The 19,569-nt window shown below is 45.6% G+C and overlaps 1 protein-coding gene across 3 annotated transcripts in view; it reads right to left on the bottom strand.

The window, feature by feature from the left end:
• bahcc1b (BAH domain and coiled-coil containing 1b) overlaps positions 1-19,569 on the bottom strand; it is a 69,024-nt gene that overhangs the window by 9,711 nt on the left and 39,744 nt on the right. For 2 of the 3 annotated variants that reach the window (XM_054762250.1, XM_054762242.1), the window contains exons 4-19: positions 19,409-19,519; positions 17,398-19,335; positions 16,578-16,689; positions 15,875-16,059; positions 15,147-15,287; positions 14,041-14,213; positions 13,311-13,683; positions 11,615-12,448; positions 8,595-8,746; positions 8,012-8,148; positions 7,739-7,843; positions 4,190-4,262; positions 3,772-3,958; positions 2,598-2,762; positions 1,453-1,608; positions 1,139-1,362 (exon numbers count right to left, since the gene is read on the bottom strand). In XM_054762250.1, coding sequence (XP_054618225.1) covers positions 1,139-1,362; positions 1,453-1,608; positions 2,598-2,762; positions 3,772-3,958; positions 4,190-4,262; positions 7,739-7,843; positions 8,012-8,148; positions 8,595-8,746; positions 11,615-12,448; positions 13,311-13,683; positions 14,041-14,213; positions 15,147-15,287; positions 15,875-16,059; positions 16,578-16,689; positions 17,398-19,335; positions 19,409-19,519 — 5,066 coding nt within the window. The remainder of the gene's footprint in view (positions 1-1,138; positions 1,363-1,452; positions 1,609-2,597; positions 2,763-3,771; positions 3,959-4,189; positions 4,263-7,738; positions 7,844-8,011; positions 8,149-8,594; positions 8,747-11,614; positions 12,449-13,310; positions 13,684-14,040; positions 14,214-15,146; positions 15,288-15,874; positions 16,060-16,577; positions 16,690-17,397; positions 19,336-19,408; positions 19,520-19,569) is intronic. The other variant, XM_054762259.1, reaches the window with a different exon arrangement.

Raw genomic sequence — 19,569 nt, 5'->3', positions numbered from 1 at the left:
CCAAAAAATTGGAAACAACTGAAGTGTGATATACTGCACTTTTATGAGTGTCAATCAACATTGTGAGCATTATTGTGTGTAAAGACAGAATATGGCATACATCTTTGATCTCATCTGCAGTATGAAGTCTAATTTATTGTTCTCACCTTCACAAACACACACCTCAAGCTACTACTCATCCCCAGACAGGTTTAGACTAGTCTCTATCCAAAGTCGACTGATGAGTGATGAAGAAAAGTCAACTTGTCCAACAGGTTTCTGCTTGCATTACGGCTCTCCGCGGCATACATCCCAAGTACTAATGTGCACGAGCTGCTGCATGTGTGTGTTTAATTTTCCACATGAGGAGAGCAGTTATTTTAGTGACAGAGGTTTCGTCACGAGAAGGGATGGGTGATCACGTTCGGAACATGGCCAAAGATTATCTTTACACTCCTCTATTATGGGTGTTTTGGACATGCAGTTACGATGACTCAATAATTTAAAAAAACAGAACAGTTATTAGTAGATTTAACACGTTTTTTTTGCCAGGGTGTAGCTCTTCAGGAGTGATCGGTCACACTGCTTTTCTTATTGTCTCTGCCCTTACAGTGAAAAGTCATCTGTCTCCCTTCCCCAGCTGCTGCACTGGCTAAAACTCTGTCCTGTCCTGTAAATGGGATATAACTACAAGTTAGAATGATTCTTGTTCACACACTAATTCCAAACATAAGCCTATTATTGCTAATCCAAAACAGCAATGTATTTCTCAACCATATCTTCTTTCATATGCTATGAAAGGACCCTGCATATTGTGAAAGCCAATGGCGTTGTTTGCAGTGGTACAAACAGTGCACAGCATGCCCCTTACTTATTATGACACAAGAGGGTCAAAATTAAGAACTAAAACAGCTCAGTACGATGCAGTGCAGTTCTATGCCAGTACAAATCAAACTGATAAATTAAATGGATGCCACTCTGACAATGTATAAATATCAATAAAGCCCGAGGAACCGTATTTGGTAAGTCAAACATGTGGTTCATCACAGCCAATCAGCAAAGAAAGGTAGTGACAACAATGAAAGACGTATAATAAAGCATCTAAGTGAAACCTATCCTCCGATTATGAAATATTTGGAGAACAGTTCATGAGTCTCACCTTTTCCAGATGTCTGTGTACTGTTGAGTCCCTCCTTGTTGCTTCCTTGCAATTCCTGTTGTCCGTCGTCAGAGTTCCACAATTCCCCCGGCCATCCCCAAAGCTGGAGCCCACTGAGGAGGCCGCCCAGCTGGGAAGGGACGGCCTTCGAGTCCTGTGGTGACCTGGATGTTCGCTGTTGGCCGTGCATTGCTTCCTGTGTGTGTTTGAAACACTCCCTGGGCCTGAATGTGAAAGGGAGTTCATGAAGATTTAAATTCATCAATATTTTGTGTTAAATATGAACGTTAATGATCAATGTCTTTAGATCTCACCTGGAGGTCCTGACTTTTTGGTCCTTGTTTTCTGGTTTGTGTGCAGCCCAGATGAAAAGGAGCCAGCAGTGTTTGATGGAGCCTCTTTGGAGGGTGATCTAATCCTGATGTCACTGGTGCCCTCATCACTGTTGCAGCTGCAGTCCTCCTCAAACTCTGTAACAGCACAACATCAATAAGCTCAGTCACATAAGCTCCCAATGATCTGAATGCAAACACCATTAACTACGGCTAGGGACTCGCTTGACAGAATGTATTGACAACTGACTTTCAATATTCCTTTAGTGTCTTTAGCTGCACGTTGAAAAACTTCCGTATTAGTAAGTATTCTCTGCGGCCACCACATTATTCGCATTAAAAAGAGTGAATGTATAAGCTGCATGCTGTTAAAGTGGAGATTCTCAGGAAGGTTGCAGTGATGGAAAGCCAATTTAGACTCACACGTTCACATATGCAGTCCTTAATTTACACACACACACACATGATAGTTATTGGCAGCTGTGTGTCACTGACTGCACGGGTCGTGTCGGATGTCGACACATCTCCGACACACTTGTCACTTCCATGGCTTGCTTGTCGACACGTTGCCTCAGTCTAGCACGGTCACACACTACATCTCAGTGTCATTAAAGCCCACAAGGTCAGTCACTTTCTTCTCTGAAAATAACACTCCAAAACGCGGAAGAGGAGCCCTCAGTTCAGTGCCTCTGAGGAGGGAATCTGCTCAAGAGCGCCGTGGACATGGGTGTGACATTCTGAACAGGGCCAGGGCGAGCTCGTGTTACCGTACAGCGCTTGGGTGAAGGGGGGAGTTTGCGGTGGTGGTGTGGTAGAGGGCGTGGCATTGCATGCCTGTGGCACGTCGTTAACGGTTTTAACGCTATGACAGATGAGCTTGGAAGTGAGAAGAAGCCACTAATGATGGGAGACGTCTCACTCGCGGATGCTCCATGTGTGCTCTCACACACACACGCACGCATGCATATACACAACACACACACTTGTGGCAAAATTCCATCATGTCTGGCAGAAGCCTTCCGAGCTGTCATCCAAACTAGAAATTGAGAGACTTGCATATTAGCCCCATTTTACCCATGATGATCCATTGGAAATACTTCTTTATTGATGGAATCCTTGTAACTCACCGTGTCCTGGGCTCTCGCTGTCACTCTTCTCCGCCCTCACTTCCTGTTTCTCAGAAGCGCGACTGTGAGGAGCTCGGTTTGCATCGGCGCCCATCATCAGCACCTTTGGCTTACGACCTCTCTTTCTCTTCGTGGTCTGACTGGCTTCCCATTCCTGTTGCGAATCTGATGGATCAGCAGCAGAAGACAGTTATCTTCTCCAGTAGACACGCATTAATGGTGTGCATTTCTTCTTACGGGACAAAATGGTAAATGGTAAATGGTCTTTGACTTGTATAGCGCTTTTCCACCTCCAAGGCACTCAAAGTACTTTGACACTTAGCAGATTTACCTACTAATGATGATGCAGCATCAGGAGCAACTGGGGGTTCAGTATCTTGCCCAAGGATACTTCAACACGATCACAGGAGGACAGAGGAACGAACCCGCAACCTTCAGGTTGGGAGAGGACCACGCTACCACCTGAGCCCATACTATAGCCAATACCATCAACACTACTATTAACACTATCCACTGAAAATGACTCAACTACTCAACAACTCCATTATTGTCTAAATACAAGCGACTACACCTCAGAGTGTCCAAAACTCTGTCCAAAATGTCAATAATTAGCGTGAGGAGCACTTATCTAGCACTGTCTTAATCATTTGGTCATGGAATTCCCCAGAGCTGTACAGGTTGTTACTGGAATGATGGCAACACAGAGGTGGTGGCTGTTATGACAACTTGTGCTCCTCCACACTCTGCTTGAGGATACGCCACAGGTGCTTCATTGGTTTCAGGTCTGGAGACATACTTGGCCGTTCTATCGCCTTCCTCAGCAAAGCGCTTGTCATCTTGGAGGTGTCACAGATCATGTTGGAATTCATTTTTCCCTCCTAGAACCGCAACTCCCCTGTGTCAGTAGCACTCATGCACTCACAGACCATGACACTGCTGTAGGTAAGACACACTTGTGTTGCCAGCTATTAAGTCGGCAATGGCTGTGTGTTGACTCACTTTTTTGTGGATAGTAAATTTATACTACTGTACAAGCTGTACACTGACTACTCCAAAGTATACACAAGTTTCCTTTCTATAGTGTTGTCCTTTCGGAAGACATACTGTAATAAAATGGTTGTTGAAATGTGAGGGCTGTATTCACTTTTTTGAGATACTATAGACGAAGTCTCACCTTTCCCTTCATGTACACAGTGACTCTTTGGGGCCTCTTCTGCCCCAGTGGCCCCTCTGCAGTGCAGCATGCCCGCGGCTGTAGCGGCATGCTGGGCTGCAGCCCTCTGCTTCAAATGGGTTACCCGCCTTGCCAGCCTTGAGTTCAGCGTGCTGGGTCGACCTCTGTGCTTACAGCTTGCTTTTAACTGTGGAAGAGATATGCCTTTTTATTATTGGCTCAAAGCACTTTTCTTCATCAACTTTTCTTTATTGTATAGCAGCAGCATTTCTGAAATGATTTAAAGTTGTCGTGACACTGCCTCAAAGTCTCCCAATCAGACTGTTCTGCAAATTCCTGAGAGATTTGCCATTATTTGTGGAATATATTGAAAATTAGCAGCAGGAAGTCACTGTCTGTCTGTGTCTGTGGGACTGACCTGTGCAGCACTGAGGCTGCTGAAGTCATGATTCTTCCTGCTTTTTTCCTCCTCCTGTAAATTAAGGCCAGTCCTGGAAAACATGCCAAAGACACAATGCAATGAGAATATCATAGATTTTTAGAATTTCCATTGTCTGCTTCCACTTCATCGACCCCGTCTCTAACTTGGATGAAGCAGACAAAATATTCCACTGAATCACCACATGAAAGGGTGATGATGATGTGAGATGGGGAGGGCAGCAAGAGGATGGTTGGTAGGGAAAAAGCGAGATGAAGCAGTCTCTAGGGAGGCTGTCCGTTGACCGGAGCTCTGGGGTTCGATCAATAAACACTAACATCTATTGAACACTACACCACCTCCACTCCTCCATCACCTCTCTCACCATGTCCTTCCTTCATTGTGTGCTCTCTCTCTGACACACACACGCACGCACACACACACACACACAAACACACGCACACACACGCAAACACACTGTTAGCATCTGGTGTCTGAGGCATGGGAATCCTATATTCCCACAGAGGGAATGTTTGGCCCCTTAGCATCAAGTGAGCCAAAATATGAGAAATTGTAATGCTGCAGCTAAGAGATATTCTTGTAAAGACGATGACTGAGTGTTTGTGGCCTTTTCTGTTTCACCCTGAAAAAAGCATGGACTGGGAAGCTGACATGCACGACTTCAGGGTCCTGGATGCCCCCACCTGACACCATTCCCATCAGTTTTCCTACTTGTTTGCTCCACTTTTGAAAGCAGTGGTGCAGTTGGGAGTACAAGTTGCCAGTGGGGGCTTTCATGACATCATGAAGGAAAAACCTCCTTCCTCACTGACATGCAACTGCCTCTGAAACACCCCTATCTAGGTGTGCCGGCTCCACGTATAGGCCCAACCACATAGCAGGCTTCGCTACACATGTTAAAATAAAGTTAATCAGAAGCATGGGAGCTATATCATTTTGATTTTCTTCAGCAACCTGGCTAACCTGGCATGATGTTGCTGTTACAATCTGAGTGTAATTTTAGGACTGTAGCTCACATAGCTAGTGCTAGTGCTAGTGTTGCTAACGTATGTGTCCTCCTGTCCCACTCCGTATGTGATATATGGCATCTATTGCTATTTATGAATGCTATTTATAGACTGTAGCTCTGCTTTTAACACAGTCTGCCCCCACAAACTCACAAATAAGCTCCTCACACTCTGCCTGTCAGCCTCCCTCTGTAACTGGGTGTTTAACTTTCTAACAGGCAGGCACCAGTCAGTCAGAGTCCAAAATCGCACATCCAGCTCAAGAATTGTGAGCACAGGAACCCCACAGGGGTGTGTGCTGAGTCCGCTCCTCTATACGCTCTTCACCTACGATTGCTTGGCCTCCCAGAACAACACCAGCATCATTCAATTTGCAGATGACACTACAGTCATCGGACTGATCACTGGTGGTGTTGAAACATACAGAAGAGAGGTGGCGGACCTCATAGCTTGGTGTCGTGATAACAATCTCCTTCTCAATACAGATAAGACTAAAGAGATGATCATCGACCCAAGAACAAGGGAAAAGGAGCCGCATAGACCCCTGTTTATTGATGAGACTGAGGTGGAGAGGGTGAAAACCTTCAAGTTCCTTGGCACACACATCAGCGAGGACCTCACCTGGTCTCACAACACCCAACAAATTATGAAGAAGTCCCAAAGGAGACTGTACTTCCTGAGAAGACTGAGGAAATTTGGCATGTCCACCACAATCCTGAGTTGCTTCTACAGATGCACCATCGAAAGTGTCCTTACAGCCGCCATCACTGTTTGGTACGGTAACTGTACAACACGTGATAGGAAGGCACTCCAGCGGGTGATCAAGACCTCACAGAGCATTGTTGGGGCAGCCCTCCCTTCAGTGCAAGACATTTATAAATCTAGAGTCCTACGCAGAACACACAACCTCATCAAGGACAGCACACATCCACAACACTCATTATTCACACTCCTACCGTCAGGCAGACGCTACAGGAGTTTGAAGTCCAGGACCACAAGGCTGGCAAACAGCTTTTACCCACAGGCCATCAGGCTTCTCAACGAAGCACTCACACACACCGCACGCAACATACGCACACACTCATAGCACTTTATTTATTTATTTATTTGTATTATTTATCTGTATTAATGTCTCTTCTGTTGTTGTTGCTTAATTTATTGGTATTTATGTTTCTTATGTTCTTATTCTTTTTCTTGTGTTTTCTTTCTTTTCTTGGGAGAATGAACAGAATAAGAATTTCATTGCTTAGTATAACTGTCCGTTTTACTATGCATATGACAATAAAACTCTTGAATCTATTGTGTTGGACAAGTGCAGAGTTACGGTGAATATGTAAAAAAGTGCTCAATCGTGCTTCTTTGAGACACACACACGTGCGCGCACACACGCACATACAAAATGGTGTGTTCTCCGTAGGGCTTACTAAAAGCACTTTTAAACTCTAAATTCAAGAATCAAGGTTCGATTTTAGCCCACACACTTTTAATACACTTTTGTGGGACCTTTGAGACTTATTTAAAGTTGCAGAAAAATACAATTACACAGGACTAGTTTTTGAAATGTTACCCTCAAGTGCGATATTTTTTCCTCCCATGTCATTGTGTGGCATCCATTAAAATTTGCGTACAAAAGTCGTGTATTGCTGTGTACAAAAGCATGTGTGCAAAACCGTGTATTTGCGATCCACTCTCTTTTGCTTCATCATTTCGCTCCCAACTCTCCCAGTGACAGAAAAGCGTAAACAAATCACTTGTTAATAACAAAAGAAATGCTGTTCAGGCACGTAGCAGCCAGCTTTAGCAATTAAACAAATTCTGCTTGAGTGTTTGTGTGTGTGCGCAAGTAAAGTCTTTCATTGGCATTCCCATTAGCATTTCTAATAATGGTAACCGTGACAAACCTTGAGTTTGTCTAATCATTTTATCAAGGCGAGGGTTGCACATGCTAACAGAGGTGGGGCAACATGAGAAACATTCATCATTAAGTGCCGTTGAATACTGAGGGTGTGTTTGTCGTGTGTGTGTGTGCAGAAGTGTGTGTTAGCATGAAAGCGTGAGTGCCTCGTAATGTTTGCTTGTGTGCTGCAGTGGGCGCGGCCAGTGTTGAGTCGTTTATCATTCTAATAACTGTACATCAGGAATTTGCCCGGCTTTATTAATGTATGCTAACGGTTCACAGGGAAGCAGGACATAATCAATGCAAGTGATAGATATGATTAAAAGTGATTAATGATGATTAATGAAAGCCTCGTTGCCACTATCATCTTCTCGTCTTTTAAAAAAATCAGTGTATAGTACTGCGTTATGTGTGTGTGTGCGTGTGCATGTGTGCAAGCAGCTCCTTCCAGCGCCAATCAAGCAAATCATCAGCTCTTGGAGCATTTAAATCAATTCATCTGAAGAAGAACTTCTTGAAAAATCAACCGAGTCTTTCTCTAAAAACACAAACACAGATCAGGCCGAATAAGCCCGAGCTTGCCAATCAAGCTGATTGTGCAGACGCCATGTCGTGGGACCTCACCTGAGTCTTTTGGAGGAGTCTGGAGCCGCCGCACCAGGGGTAGACTTGCGCTTGCGGGGGCGTCCCGGCCCCCTGCGGGCAGGGCTTCGAGACGTCTCCTCTCTCCTGCAGAGAAGAATGGAAATAGATGAAGGATTAACTGGGAGAGCAGGACAAATTCTGTGGAGAATTGTGGTGGCTGCAGGTCAAACTGTATTAGGTGGGTGCAGCGTGACAACAGCATTGTGGATGTTGAAATGCACAACTCAGTTCAAGGTGTGCGTGCGTGCTCACTGGTGGTCGTGTTTCCTCTGTAGCTTGGCCAGTTCTCTCTGTTTCTCTTTGTAGCGGCGCTGTAGCTCAGCCAGCTGGACACGCATGGCCAGCTCCTCCCCTCCCATCGTCTCCATGGAGCCCTTCACTTGGCACACCTGACAGACACGCATACACACACACAGCGGAGGGGAATTTAAATGCGGAACACAAACTGAGCTCAAAAGTCAAAGGATAGGGGAAGTAGCCAGCTCGTGTTAGTGCACAGGCCAATGACCACCATGGCTGTCCTGTAACCAGAAGCTCACAGGTTCAATTCCTGAAGTAATGATTCTCACTGTAAACCTTTATTGGTTACATGTTTGACACGGGTAAGAAAATACAGCACAATTAATTCAATTGGGAAGGCAAATGAGCACTAATGTTGGTCTTCGTTCTGTAGCTGGAAACAAAGCAAACATTTGGACATATTGTTTTCATAAGGGTATCTAGTAAACAAAAGTGGTGCACGACGACCTGATTTGGCATTTTACTACTTCCCCGAAGCATTAATAATCATGCTTATTTGCATAAACACAAAATATTCTCTTGAGTAAAGCCTCACCGGCTCATGGCGAGGTGTCCAGCTGCACTTCCTGCGCAGGTTGAGCCTTTTTCTAATTGGGCATTGTTGAGCAGCACCTCCCCCCATCTCCAAGGCACGGGCGGCCGCCAGCGTTGCCAGACTGTGCAGGTCAAAGGTCAGCATGCGCTCACCTGCAGCCAGACGGATGGTAGCGGATTCAGATTGGTACATCACTTCAGTGGCTGACAGTCTTATACAACATGGTGCGTTGCGCTGAGCTGATTTATTTCGCGAGCGATGAAGCCATGCCTTGAAGAGTGGTGATGTTTATGATATTAGCTGTGTAGTTTATTTGATGTATACGGCTGTTCCTGCCTAATCGTGCACACAAACAACACATGTGCGCACGCTCGTGTCGGAGGGAGACGTAGAGAGCGAACGCTACATCTGTCAATGTCATTAGCTCTGTCATTGTCACAGTGCCAAGCAGATGAAACAGAATATTCATGAGACGGCACACACACCTATATAGAAAATGAAATACACACATAGGTGTGTACCTACAGCAGTTTCGCTGAGCTGCGCAGACATGTGGCCTGGAGAGGAGGCGTGAGGGAGGAGGAGAACGGTGGAAGGGGAGGGGAAGCAATAAGAGGTAAAGTGTTTATTGAGCTATCCATTTATTCTCCCACATCTCCTCATTATGGACATGGACAGAAGCCAATTTAGCCTTTGGAGGAGAGAACAGCAGCGAGGGGGGACAAAGATGGAGCATAGTGTAACAGTACAGTATCATATAAATAGAACATCATCTTCTTTGTGTTGAACTTTTTAAGCAATTGTAGCTTACATTGTCTTGCTCAAACTGGACCTTTTGTGTCATCATGCATGCAACAAATATTTGCTAATGCATAAGGAGCACTTTTAATAGGTTGAATTTGCAAAATGTCCCAAAGAAAACTTGACATTTCACATAATTAATCATAGTATATACAGTTACTGTATGTGTGAGAGCATGTGTTATACAGTATACCGATCTACAAATGGAATACTGCATCTCTAACATTATTTATAATACATAGCGTACATAGGAGGCTGTGATTATTTGTATTTTATTGCATTTTATTTACATTTTTCTTTTCTTTTTTACTTTATATTTATTACTCTCATTTTATTCTTATTCATACTATACAAGTGCGTACGCTGTACAAACGTTTTCCACCAAGGGCCGAGGATGTAGGGGGTCACTTTGATCATTTAATACATGTAGAACACCCTGATTTTCCCAGTTATTTATTGAAACTCAACTCAAATCCAATGAATAACTTGAAATGGTACAAAGGTAAGTGGTGAAGTGCCAGAGGTTGAAAAAAGGTAAGTTTACCCAAAACTGAAAAATAACATGGATTTCAGAATTATACAAAAAGGCCTGTTTCAGGGACCACAAATGGGTCAACAATTTAAAGCTGTTCTGCAGAAATGGAGGTTGATCCAACCTTGGCAGTTGGTGTAACTAATTCCTACAGGTGTTCCAAGTTCTGGAGTACTTACTACCTCCTCTGTCTGCATAAAAAAAAGTGTTCGGAGCACACTGTGGTACTATACCCTCTTGGACATCAGTTGAACAGCATTGTACTGGAGAAAGTCATTTGTTGCTACAAAAATGGCAAGAAAAAAGGGAATTAACAATATGTAGGCTTTTCCTCCAGAGAAATTGGAGTGTTCTAAAACTTTTGACCGGTTTCCTGCAAAGAATAAAGTATCTAATTTCAAGGCAGTTAAGCTTGGTTTAAAAGAATACTGTAGTTTGTGGATAACATACAATTGCTACTGAACTCCAACCAGCATGATGCAGCTATTTCCATTAGGGTCTGGACCCAAAATGACTCGTTTTTATTGGGTTGTTGATTGTCCAATTAAATGTTAACTATTTTATTGTTATCGAGAAGACACACCTTTTTTTCATGTATTTATATGCATAGAAATATGCAATTTAAGTCCGTAGCTGAATAAGTTTATGGTGTAAAAGAAGGAAGATATATTTCAGAAAGAAAGAAAAACTGCAGAAGAAAGGTCTAGTTTTGATAAGAGTGTTAAATGTGGAGAATTTTAATATAAAAGAAAAAATATGAAGGAGCATATAAAGCTCCTCTGTCTGAGAAATGGTGCTAATTTCTACAGAGGAGAAGGTATCTCTTGATTCCTCCTTAATCTGTAATTGCAATCTCCAGCAAACGTCTGAGATATTCTCCCGCACCGAAGAGCAGCGTGAATGCATCTGTCTCAGAATCGCTTTCATCTCCCAAACACAGTCACCATGACAAAAAATGCCATCAGTGGTATTAATAACATTCTATGCGGGGAAGTCAGGGCAGGTTTTTAAAATAAATGTGTTGCGATTTGGCATTTTGCATGCCGCGACAGGACCGATTGATTTCACATGTATTATTACACATGCAAAGCACGTGTGCGCACATGTAAACAACGCACACTCACTGGATCTGTCACTCACACACACACACACACACACACAAAGACGCAGATGGGTGACTTATGATTTTTACACATATTAATTCAATCAACAAAAGGCAGGATTTATGTACAAGATTACAATGGTTTAATAAAAAAAAAACGTGGTGAAAGTAGAAAAAGAAGAAAGAGAGAGGAGAAGAGGCGGGAAACAGACCGGTGGGGAGACACGTAGAGTCTGATGGAAGAGAGCGGGGATTCATCTGGGATTACTTAACAGTTTATACACACATACATACACACGCGCACACACGCATGCGCGCGCGCGCACACACACAGATGCTGGTATAAATAAAAACACTTTCTCTCAGAGGGACAAGGGGAAAATAGGAACGCTTACAGGAGAAGTGTTTAAAAGGAAAGGGTCTAATTAGCAACGCAAGACACCAGAGCCTGGGGGACATGCTAGTGTGTGCGTGTGGTTGTATGTGTATGAGAGTGCAGACTCAATTGTAAAACCCAGCTTGTTTGTCCATTTCTCTCCAGTTAGGTTTTTAAAAGGGCACATTAAGCTAAGATGGAATTGTTACCTTCATCTTCCATCCCTTTGCTCTCCAGACTCCTCTTCTGAATCTCCAGCTCGGCCAGTTCTCCCAGGATCTCCATGCCATGGTGTGCCGCAGGGCTAGGTGCCCGGGCTGCAGGTGCAGTTGGGTGCGAGGCATCTCGGGTGGCGCATAGCGCGGCGGCTATGAGAAGCTCCAGGCTCCACATGTAGGCGCCTTGCTGCTGAGCTGCTCTGCTGGCAGCGAGGTGGAGGTCCGTGCATGGAGATGAAAAGCACGTTGGATCAGCTTCATCCAAACTCCTCTCGATCGCTTCTTCATCTTCACCATCTACAACCAACTCTTCATGTTTGTCGTTCTCCTCTTTTTTCTCTTCTGCATGCTCTACTAACACAGTGCATTCTGTCGGTCCACACTCCATTTTTTCTCCTCCATCCTCCTCTTTTCCACATTCTTCCTCATCCTCCTGTTCTTTGGATAGCTCAGGTTGCTTTTGGGCTTTGCCTGTGCCTGTGGCAGTGTTGGTTGGATTCAGGACGGAAGATGGGGAAGGGCACGGCAGCATTCCAGAATTGGTCCTCTCAGGCTCCAAAACAAAGCATCCGTTCATTTCCCCCTGACATTCCTCCTCCTTTTCTTCTCGGGATTCCACCACTTCACAGTCTCTCTCCACTTCTTCCCTCTTGGTCTCATCTTTAGTGAGAGGTGGGATGTGGGGGCGAGGCTGGAGAGATTTGGAGTCGGGCTCTGCTGGCTCCGCTTTCTGTGAGGCTTGTTCAGCCAAGCGAGCTTGAGGCGGCAAGGGCCCGGCCTTGAAACCCATGGTGAGTTGAGGGAAGGCGTACACAGGTGGCAAGTCTGGGAAAAATAGCAGAAAGGGAATGAAACTTTTCCCACAATAGGCCATAATGAATATTTACAAAGAATCTTACATCTATACATCTGTTGTCTTTTAAATGTATGACCATTCAGTTCTGGCAGACAGGATGAAGAATGTGATTAAAGTTGGCATAATACACTGACAGCAGGGTGCAGATGGAACAGTGTGTGAATCTGTACTGTATTCTATACACTGTGTGCGTGCATGTGGGATATTGATGACACCCTGCCATTTCCCTGTGATTGCAGCACCGGCCCTGTCACACAAGCACTCCTATTATTGATGGTGTCCCCCCACCCCCTTGACAATGCAGCCAGATGAATGCATATCCTTCCGCCTGCGCTTCTCAAGGACCCCTGAAGGGTAAGGAGTGCAGGTCTCACACATACTGAGGGCCCATATGCTTTCTCTGACCTCAATGATTTACCCAGGCACTAGCCCTCTTTAGCGTGCATTGTTGCTCAAGTCAGTTCAAGACATTTTGGACACCGCTTCCAATTAGGCTCCATTTTGGCCAGTGTTTCAATACTTGTACTATACTACAAAATAAAGTAGATCCCCACTTCGTCGCGGTTCTGAATATTCACAGACTTCTTATAGTTTTTTCAATGTTAACTTAAATAGGAAGTTTTTGGATGGTGCTATCTGCAGGGGAAAAAAAGAGGGCGTTGAATGACAAGTCGATTCACTCAACATTTTCCAGCAGGAACATAGCCCACAAGATCACAAGACGTGATGATGTGTAACTGCACATTTTGAATTTGAGTATCAAATATTAGCATTTTCCTACCGTGAATAGCAGGGATCTACTGTAGTGCATCTGCAACAACATTCACTCACCAGGCTCTAAGGATTGTGGGTAGTCCTGAGGTGGCTGTCCCTCTCCCCTGTCGCTGCTCCTCTCCAGGCCTTTAGGCAGGAGCGACGGCACGGGGCTGAGCGCCGGCGAGCGTGGGGCAGCCGCTGCAGGGCTCGGGGCGGGGGTCAGCAGATTTGACGGGTGCGGTCGCCTGGATGGGGAATGGTAGCAGGGCGACTGACGACTGCTGGGGCACACTCCCGCCGACGGGGTGGATGTCTTTGGTGGGGGAGGGGTGTGCGAGAAGGGTTTGGCCACATGAGAGGATGCGGTGGAAGAAGAGGATGAGGAAGGGGGTCTCGATGCTGATGGAGTGTCTTCCACTGTCGCAGCGTGGTCGTTGTGTTTCTGTTGCTGAAGACAAATAATGGAAATAAAATAATCTATCTATCTATCTATCTATCTATCTATCTATCTATCTATCTATCTATCTATCTATCTATCTATCTATCTATCTATCTATCTATCTATCTAAAGTATTATATTTAGAAGTAACTATGTTGCCTTTTTGGCAAATTCTGATTGGTTAAAATGGCCTTACAAGTACTAATTATAACACTTGGTACTGCCTGGGCACGCCCTTGATAGCTACTAGTGTGAACTATGTTAAAGGGAATATTCAAAATATAACAGTTTAAAAGTGGACATCGCCCTTCAATATTGCAAATTCTATCAAAAAAAAGTCACCCTGCCCATAAGTACTAGTTGTACCTGTGCCAGGGAATGGCGCTGCAAATGCTCCATGGCCCGGTGCTGTTGCAGGGCGTAAAGTTCCTGTTGCCGTAAGAAAGAGGAGCGAGAGTAGACGGGGTGATGCTGCAGGTGAGGAGGGGCCCGCCGGCTTCCGTACACGGGAGGCCACAGACTGGATTGCTCTAAAACGTCTGGAAGGGCAGACAAAAGAGAGGGAGGCTTGAGATTGACTTGAAAGCAGAAGGTAGTTGTTGCTTCATGGAGGAACAAGCAGTATCTACAGAGAGCAATAACAAAGACATGAAAAGAAGTGTGTCACAAAGGTTGTCTTTGTGCAACGTTGGCTAAGGCCATCTCCCCAAAACACTACGCTCCACAACCTCCATTCTCTTTCTTTTTCCTAACTACCACAGATTCTGTGTTCCTGTGTGCTTCCCCACCCTGCGCTCATATAAAATTCACATACACACACACACACACACACACACACAAGCACACGCACGTATATGCCTCCTTGACTGCTTTGTCACTGGGAACCTTTGTTCTGTGAGATTAGCCTGAGTGGGCTAATGTTTCCCAGGGGAAGGGTTCAGTGGATGCACTTCCCTTCTCTGCAGGAACTCCCACGGAGCAAAGCAAGGGAGGCGGGAGATAATTAAATTTCACAGCCTGTTTGCAAAGAAGCATTCACACGCACGCACACGCACGCACGCACGCACACACACAAACTCCTTCTCGGGCATGGCTAGATGTAAAACACAACCCTTAACGTTGAGCAATCGTCTCATGTTGTTCCAGACATGACGATACAACTAAGTTTAGATGTACACGCACACACCAGCCAGACCCCTGTCACAAGAGAGATGAACGTCACTTAAAATGGTTTTCATAATGCTGGGCCCATGCGGCTGAGGGCAATGGAAATAGCTGCTCCTATTAACGAAGCTATAAAACACGCTCCCACTGACAGAAGGACTTAGTTGAGCATTATATTATGATTAGCCAATGATACTAAAACTCTGGGAGAGAAATGGCAGCAGTTCAGATGGCGCAAATGGAGAAAAGGAGGGGGGTGCTGCGAGTGCATGGTGTGCGCTCGTGTGTGTATGTGTACTGGGATATACCAAGGTGATGATGAGACCCAGGCTCCGTGGGAAGAACCATCAGTGGGGAGTTGGGGTCTTGGCTCAGTGAACCAAGCACAGGCGGCAGAGGGCTGGGCAAACCTGGGGGGAAGCTGGCACTCATACCCACGTGGTTCAGACCTGGAGCGAAGAGGGCAATAGTCAAATTGGAGCAACATTTCCACAAAAGATTGATGGTCTTTAGATGCATTCAGCCAAGGCAAATGTTGAACAAAAAATACTCAAATGTGTTTGCATATTGAAATGTAATTAATCAGACAGGATTTGTTATACAAGCAAAATGTCCTACTACTCTACTTTCTGTTATTTATATTTTATCTTTAGACTTATTCATTTTCATTTATTCCTTCTTTACATAATTTATGTATTTATTTTTTAATTATTTGCTTTTTAAAAACTTTTTATTTTATTCTTTTTGACAATCTTTTTTCCTTTTTCCCTTTCTTTCATGACTGCATAAGCTATCTATCACGGTGATACACATCTTCTCTCCCTATTAGAAAATGGTGACGCAGGAACACCCTATCAGTACTTCCTACTCCTTTTCAGACATGTTCAACTGTGAAACAGCAAACATGTGATGCTCCTTGATGGAACTTGCTAAGCATGTCTGAAACAAATAAAACCATGACCATTATGACACAAAGCTATGACACAAATGGTGACATGTTGTTGTTTCTTCAAACAAAGAAAGTGTTCCCGCTCACTGTATGAATGTCCCATCCAGAGGGAGGGACTTCCTGTCCTCCGCATCCAGTGGTGGTGAGCGTGTGCAGCAGCGTCCGCCCCCAATTGGCTCGCGCCTCCAGGCACCAGGAGGTGAGATGTCAGGTCACCGTGGCAACCACTTGATGAGTGCATCCTGGCAAACTCCACGTGATCCTTGCTGTCCCTTTTCAAAAAGAACTTTTGTCATTATCCTAATGATCTCTAACTGTTGTCACGATCACCATTATGATCATTATCACCCCTTGTGATCTTCATTACCACGACAACCATTATAATCATGAAGAAAAGGATGTGTGACAGCAGCCATCATCTTGGCCATTGGTCTATGAATTCTCCTTACTTTTTTTTTTTTTACCATAATAGGGCTACATAATACGAGCCTGATACTTCGGATACATTTGTAATAGTGCCCATAACATTAATGCATCGCAGCTCATCTGAGAGAAAAAGAACAACGAGGAAGATAGAGTGTGTATGTACGTGTGTTGGGATGATACGGCAACACGACATCAAAGGCTGAGTGAAGTAAATGGAGTGAGTGAGGAGGGTGTGAAGAGACAGAAAGCCCCAGACCAAAAGATGTAGAATAAAAGAACGGTAATTTATCCGTTGAAAGGGGGGAAAAACATGTATGTCTAGAAGTGTTCATTCATGCTTTGGTGTTGGTGAATTGGAAAGTACCTAATAATAAGCTCTCTGTCTCTGTCCAGGTGATGAAGACTTATCTGATCCTCCGTCATCCTCTTTCTGTCCTCTGCCTCCCGGCCAAGTGGATACACAGGACGTGACACCCCTGGGGCATAAATACATGCATAAACAATATAACCTAAACTAGGAGATTCGTTTGGGAGGCGCAGCAGCTTGAGAAAAATAACGAAAAACGCACTGTGTTATATCAAAGGCAAAAATGATTTTAGTTCCTGTGGCGACATACTGGATAGAATGTGTCACTGGGCCTCTTTGAAAACTCCTAATCTGAACACACATTTCTATATTTTATTGCTTTCTGTTCCTTTTCTGATCCGTTGGTACTGTGGCACGGCATCTAAAGGGCAGAGCTTGACACACTGCAGCCCTTTGATTGGCCCACAGAGAATCACTCACATGCTACATTGGGAATGGTTTTTTTTGTCTTCCGGTACACTACCATGGCTGCAATGGGAATGGAATAAAAACACTTGATGTGTCTTTTTCCCCCAACAAAGCTCATCTTTTTTGCCCAGCTTAATTGAACTTGAACGCTTGTTGGGAGAATGCAATAAAGTATAGTCTTCATCTATCCATTTCAAAGTGCAAAATTGCAAATCAAGATGGTCTGGTGTGCTTGAAAAATGTCTGCAATGTAATAATTGGCTGGCCTGTTGAGTCCCCAATTAACATCAAACAGACCAAGAAATGAAGGCTACTCTGCACTAACAGCTCATATTTCCTGCAACATAGCCCAAAGCCCTAAAATAGCATAAATTGACTTCCAATGCAGCAAACATAGACCATGTCTGACCTTTCATGCAGGGCAGCACTCTGCCCTGTCTGCTGTGTCCAGGGGTGTTGTCTGAAGAGCGATGGGGGGGCCTGGCGACTGCAACGGCAATACCCACCGGAGGCTGTCGTACCTCCCCCTCTCCTGGCTCCCCGGTCTCCCTCCCTCCTTTGTCACCCTTCTCTCCCTCGTTAGAGGAGCCTCGGCGAGGAGGGAGGGATTGTTTAGGTAGGTCTTGTAGGGTGCTGTTGTTTTTGCCTCCCCCTTTCTCTGACTGCTCACCGGCCTGCTTGAGGCAGCCCAGGCCGCCAAAGGGGCTCCGCTGGGGCAGCAGCAAAGGCTGCTGGGAGCTGTAGTTCATTAGGTTCTTCATGGCACTGCCCTCTCCTTCTGTGGTGTGTGGTGAGGGATGGGGTAAACCCTTAGATTGGTTGTCTGGAGCTGCACTACTGAGCCCTCTTATTTCACTATTGCTCACTGATGCATGATGGGAGTCTTTTCTCTGGTCCTCCAGGGGGCCTCCTCGTGCACCCCAAAATGTTAACGCCTGACCTCCATCCCTGCCCCTATCGTCTGCACCATGGCTGCCGTGTTGCTGGTGTCGTATCCTAGCAACCTTTTGTCCCTCCCTCTGACTCGCTGACCCCACCCTTCCGTCAGAATGAGAACCTGAATGAGAGCAGTCCCTGAAAGGTGGAGAGCCATTCTTGGATGTGGACTGTCCTGTACCAAGGTGTGTCCCCTGGGCATCTGGTGGAAGAGAGGGCCTGTAAAAGTCCTCCTCAACCTCAACATCTCTGAGAGATGAGGATGTTTCCAGGCTACACGACCGCAGCTCAGGCTGAGAGCTCAAGTTGGGATTAGATTTTGGGAAGTGCTGTGTTTGTTGGCTCCAGTCAGGAGGTTTGTCAGCCTTGCCGTATCCCAGCTGCTGCAAATGTGTTTGGGATTTGTCCTTCTTCTGGCAACTACTAAGGCGACTGAGGTGATGAGAGGGATTTTCACAAGATCCATCTCCATTCTTGTCTTCCTTTTTCCCACTACTTCCTGCTCCACGACATTCAGGAATTGCCAGATCTCCTAAAGGCCCCACTGAGGGTACAAAAGTCGGGCCTATGACTTTTGCCTCCCTGCTGGACCCTCCAGAAGCTGGATCTTTGGAGGGTACAATGCTAATAGGAGCTGGGGGGCAGTAAAACTCTGGATGTGGATGGTGATGTGGGTGAAGCCAGCCCCCTACCACTGCTGAGCCCATGTGCAGGGTATGAGGTGGTGGTGGAGGAGGAGGGGGAGGCATGGAGTAGGAGGCCACAGAGTGAGGAGGTGCCAAGATGGTACCTCTTCTTATACATTCCGAGGAGGCGGTTGAGTCACTGATCCTCATCTCCCCGTTTGTGGGTTCTTTGTAGCAGCGCCTGCTGCTTCCAGAAGGAGCTCTACCCGCTCCACTCCCAAAACAGCTACTTAATGTGCCCCCCTTCCCACTGGAGCCAGTCTCTGCACCAGAACTGCTGGAGAGCTTACAGGCACTCATATGTTTCATTCCTTGGTTTTCACTGTCCTTGTGTCTTTCCAGAAGGTGTCTGGGATCCTCCTCTTTGCTTTGAGGTGTGAGGTGGGGCATGAGTGCATGGGGAGGATGTGGGAAAGCTTTATGATGGAAGCTGGATGGAGTGGCAGCAGGGCTCGCCTGACGAGTATGTTGATAATGAAGCTGGTGTTTGTCTTTACTCTCCTGGTGGCGCTCCTTGCTGCTTGATCTTTCTTTCTCCTTCGGCAGGGTCGAAAGCCCTTTCTCGACCACGTCCCTAGTGCTTTTACCACTTCCTACCGTGTTGTCCGTCTCCCTGTTGCAGGAGCCGAGGGGGTGGCCAGGAGCGGTCCTGGCAAGTGGGGGGAGGCTGTGGTTGGTGGAGTGCAGAGAGGGTTGGGTGGGAAGGCCTCTCAGGTAGAAGTGATCTAGAAAAAGAGAAGACTTGACTTGAATTGATGCAGCTGACACATAAAGTAAGTAGTGGCAGGGTGCATATACCTTTTTGAGTTTCATAGAAGCGGTGCTGTCCATATAGACCGTTGCTATGGTGATCCAGGGGACTCATGGGAAGAAAAGGGGAGGCAAGACTTCCTGAATAGCTGGGGTACCCTGTCAGAGTGAGGGGAAAACAGTGGCATTCAGCAGCTCTCTAAACAAGC

Source organism: Dunckerocampus dactyliophorus, chromosome 2, assembly GCF_027744805.1.
Source record: "Dunckerocampus dactyliophorus isolate RoL2022-P2 chromosome 2, RoL_Ddac_1.1, whole genome shotgun sequence".
Taxonomy (NCBI): Eukaryota; Metazoa; Chordata; class Actinopteri; order Syngnathiformes; family Syngnathidae; genus Dunckerocampus; species Dunckerocampus dactyliophorus.
Note: the sequence above shows the minus strand (reverse complement) of the source record. Positions and strands in the feature narration are given on the sequence as shown.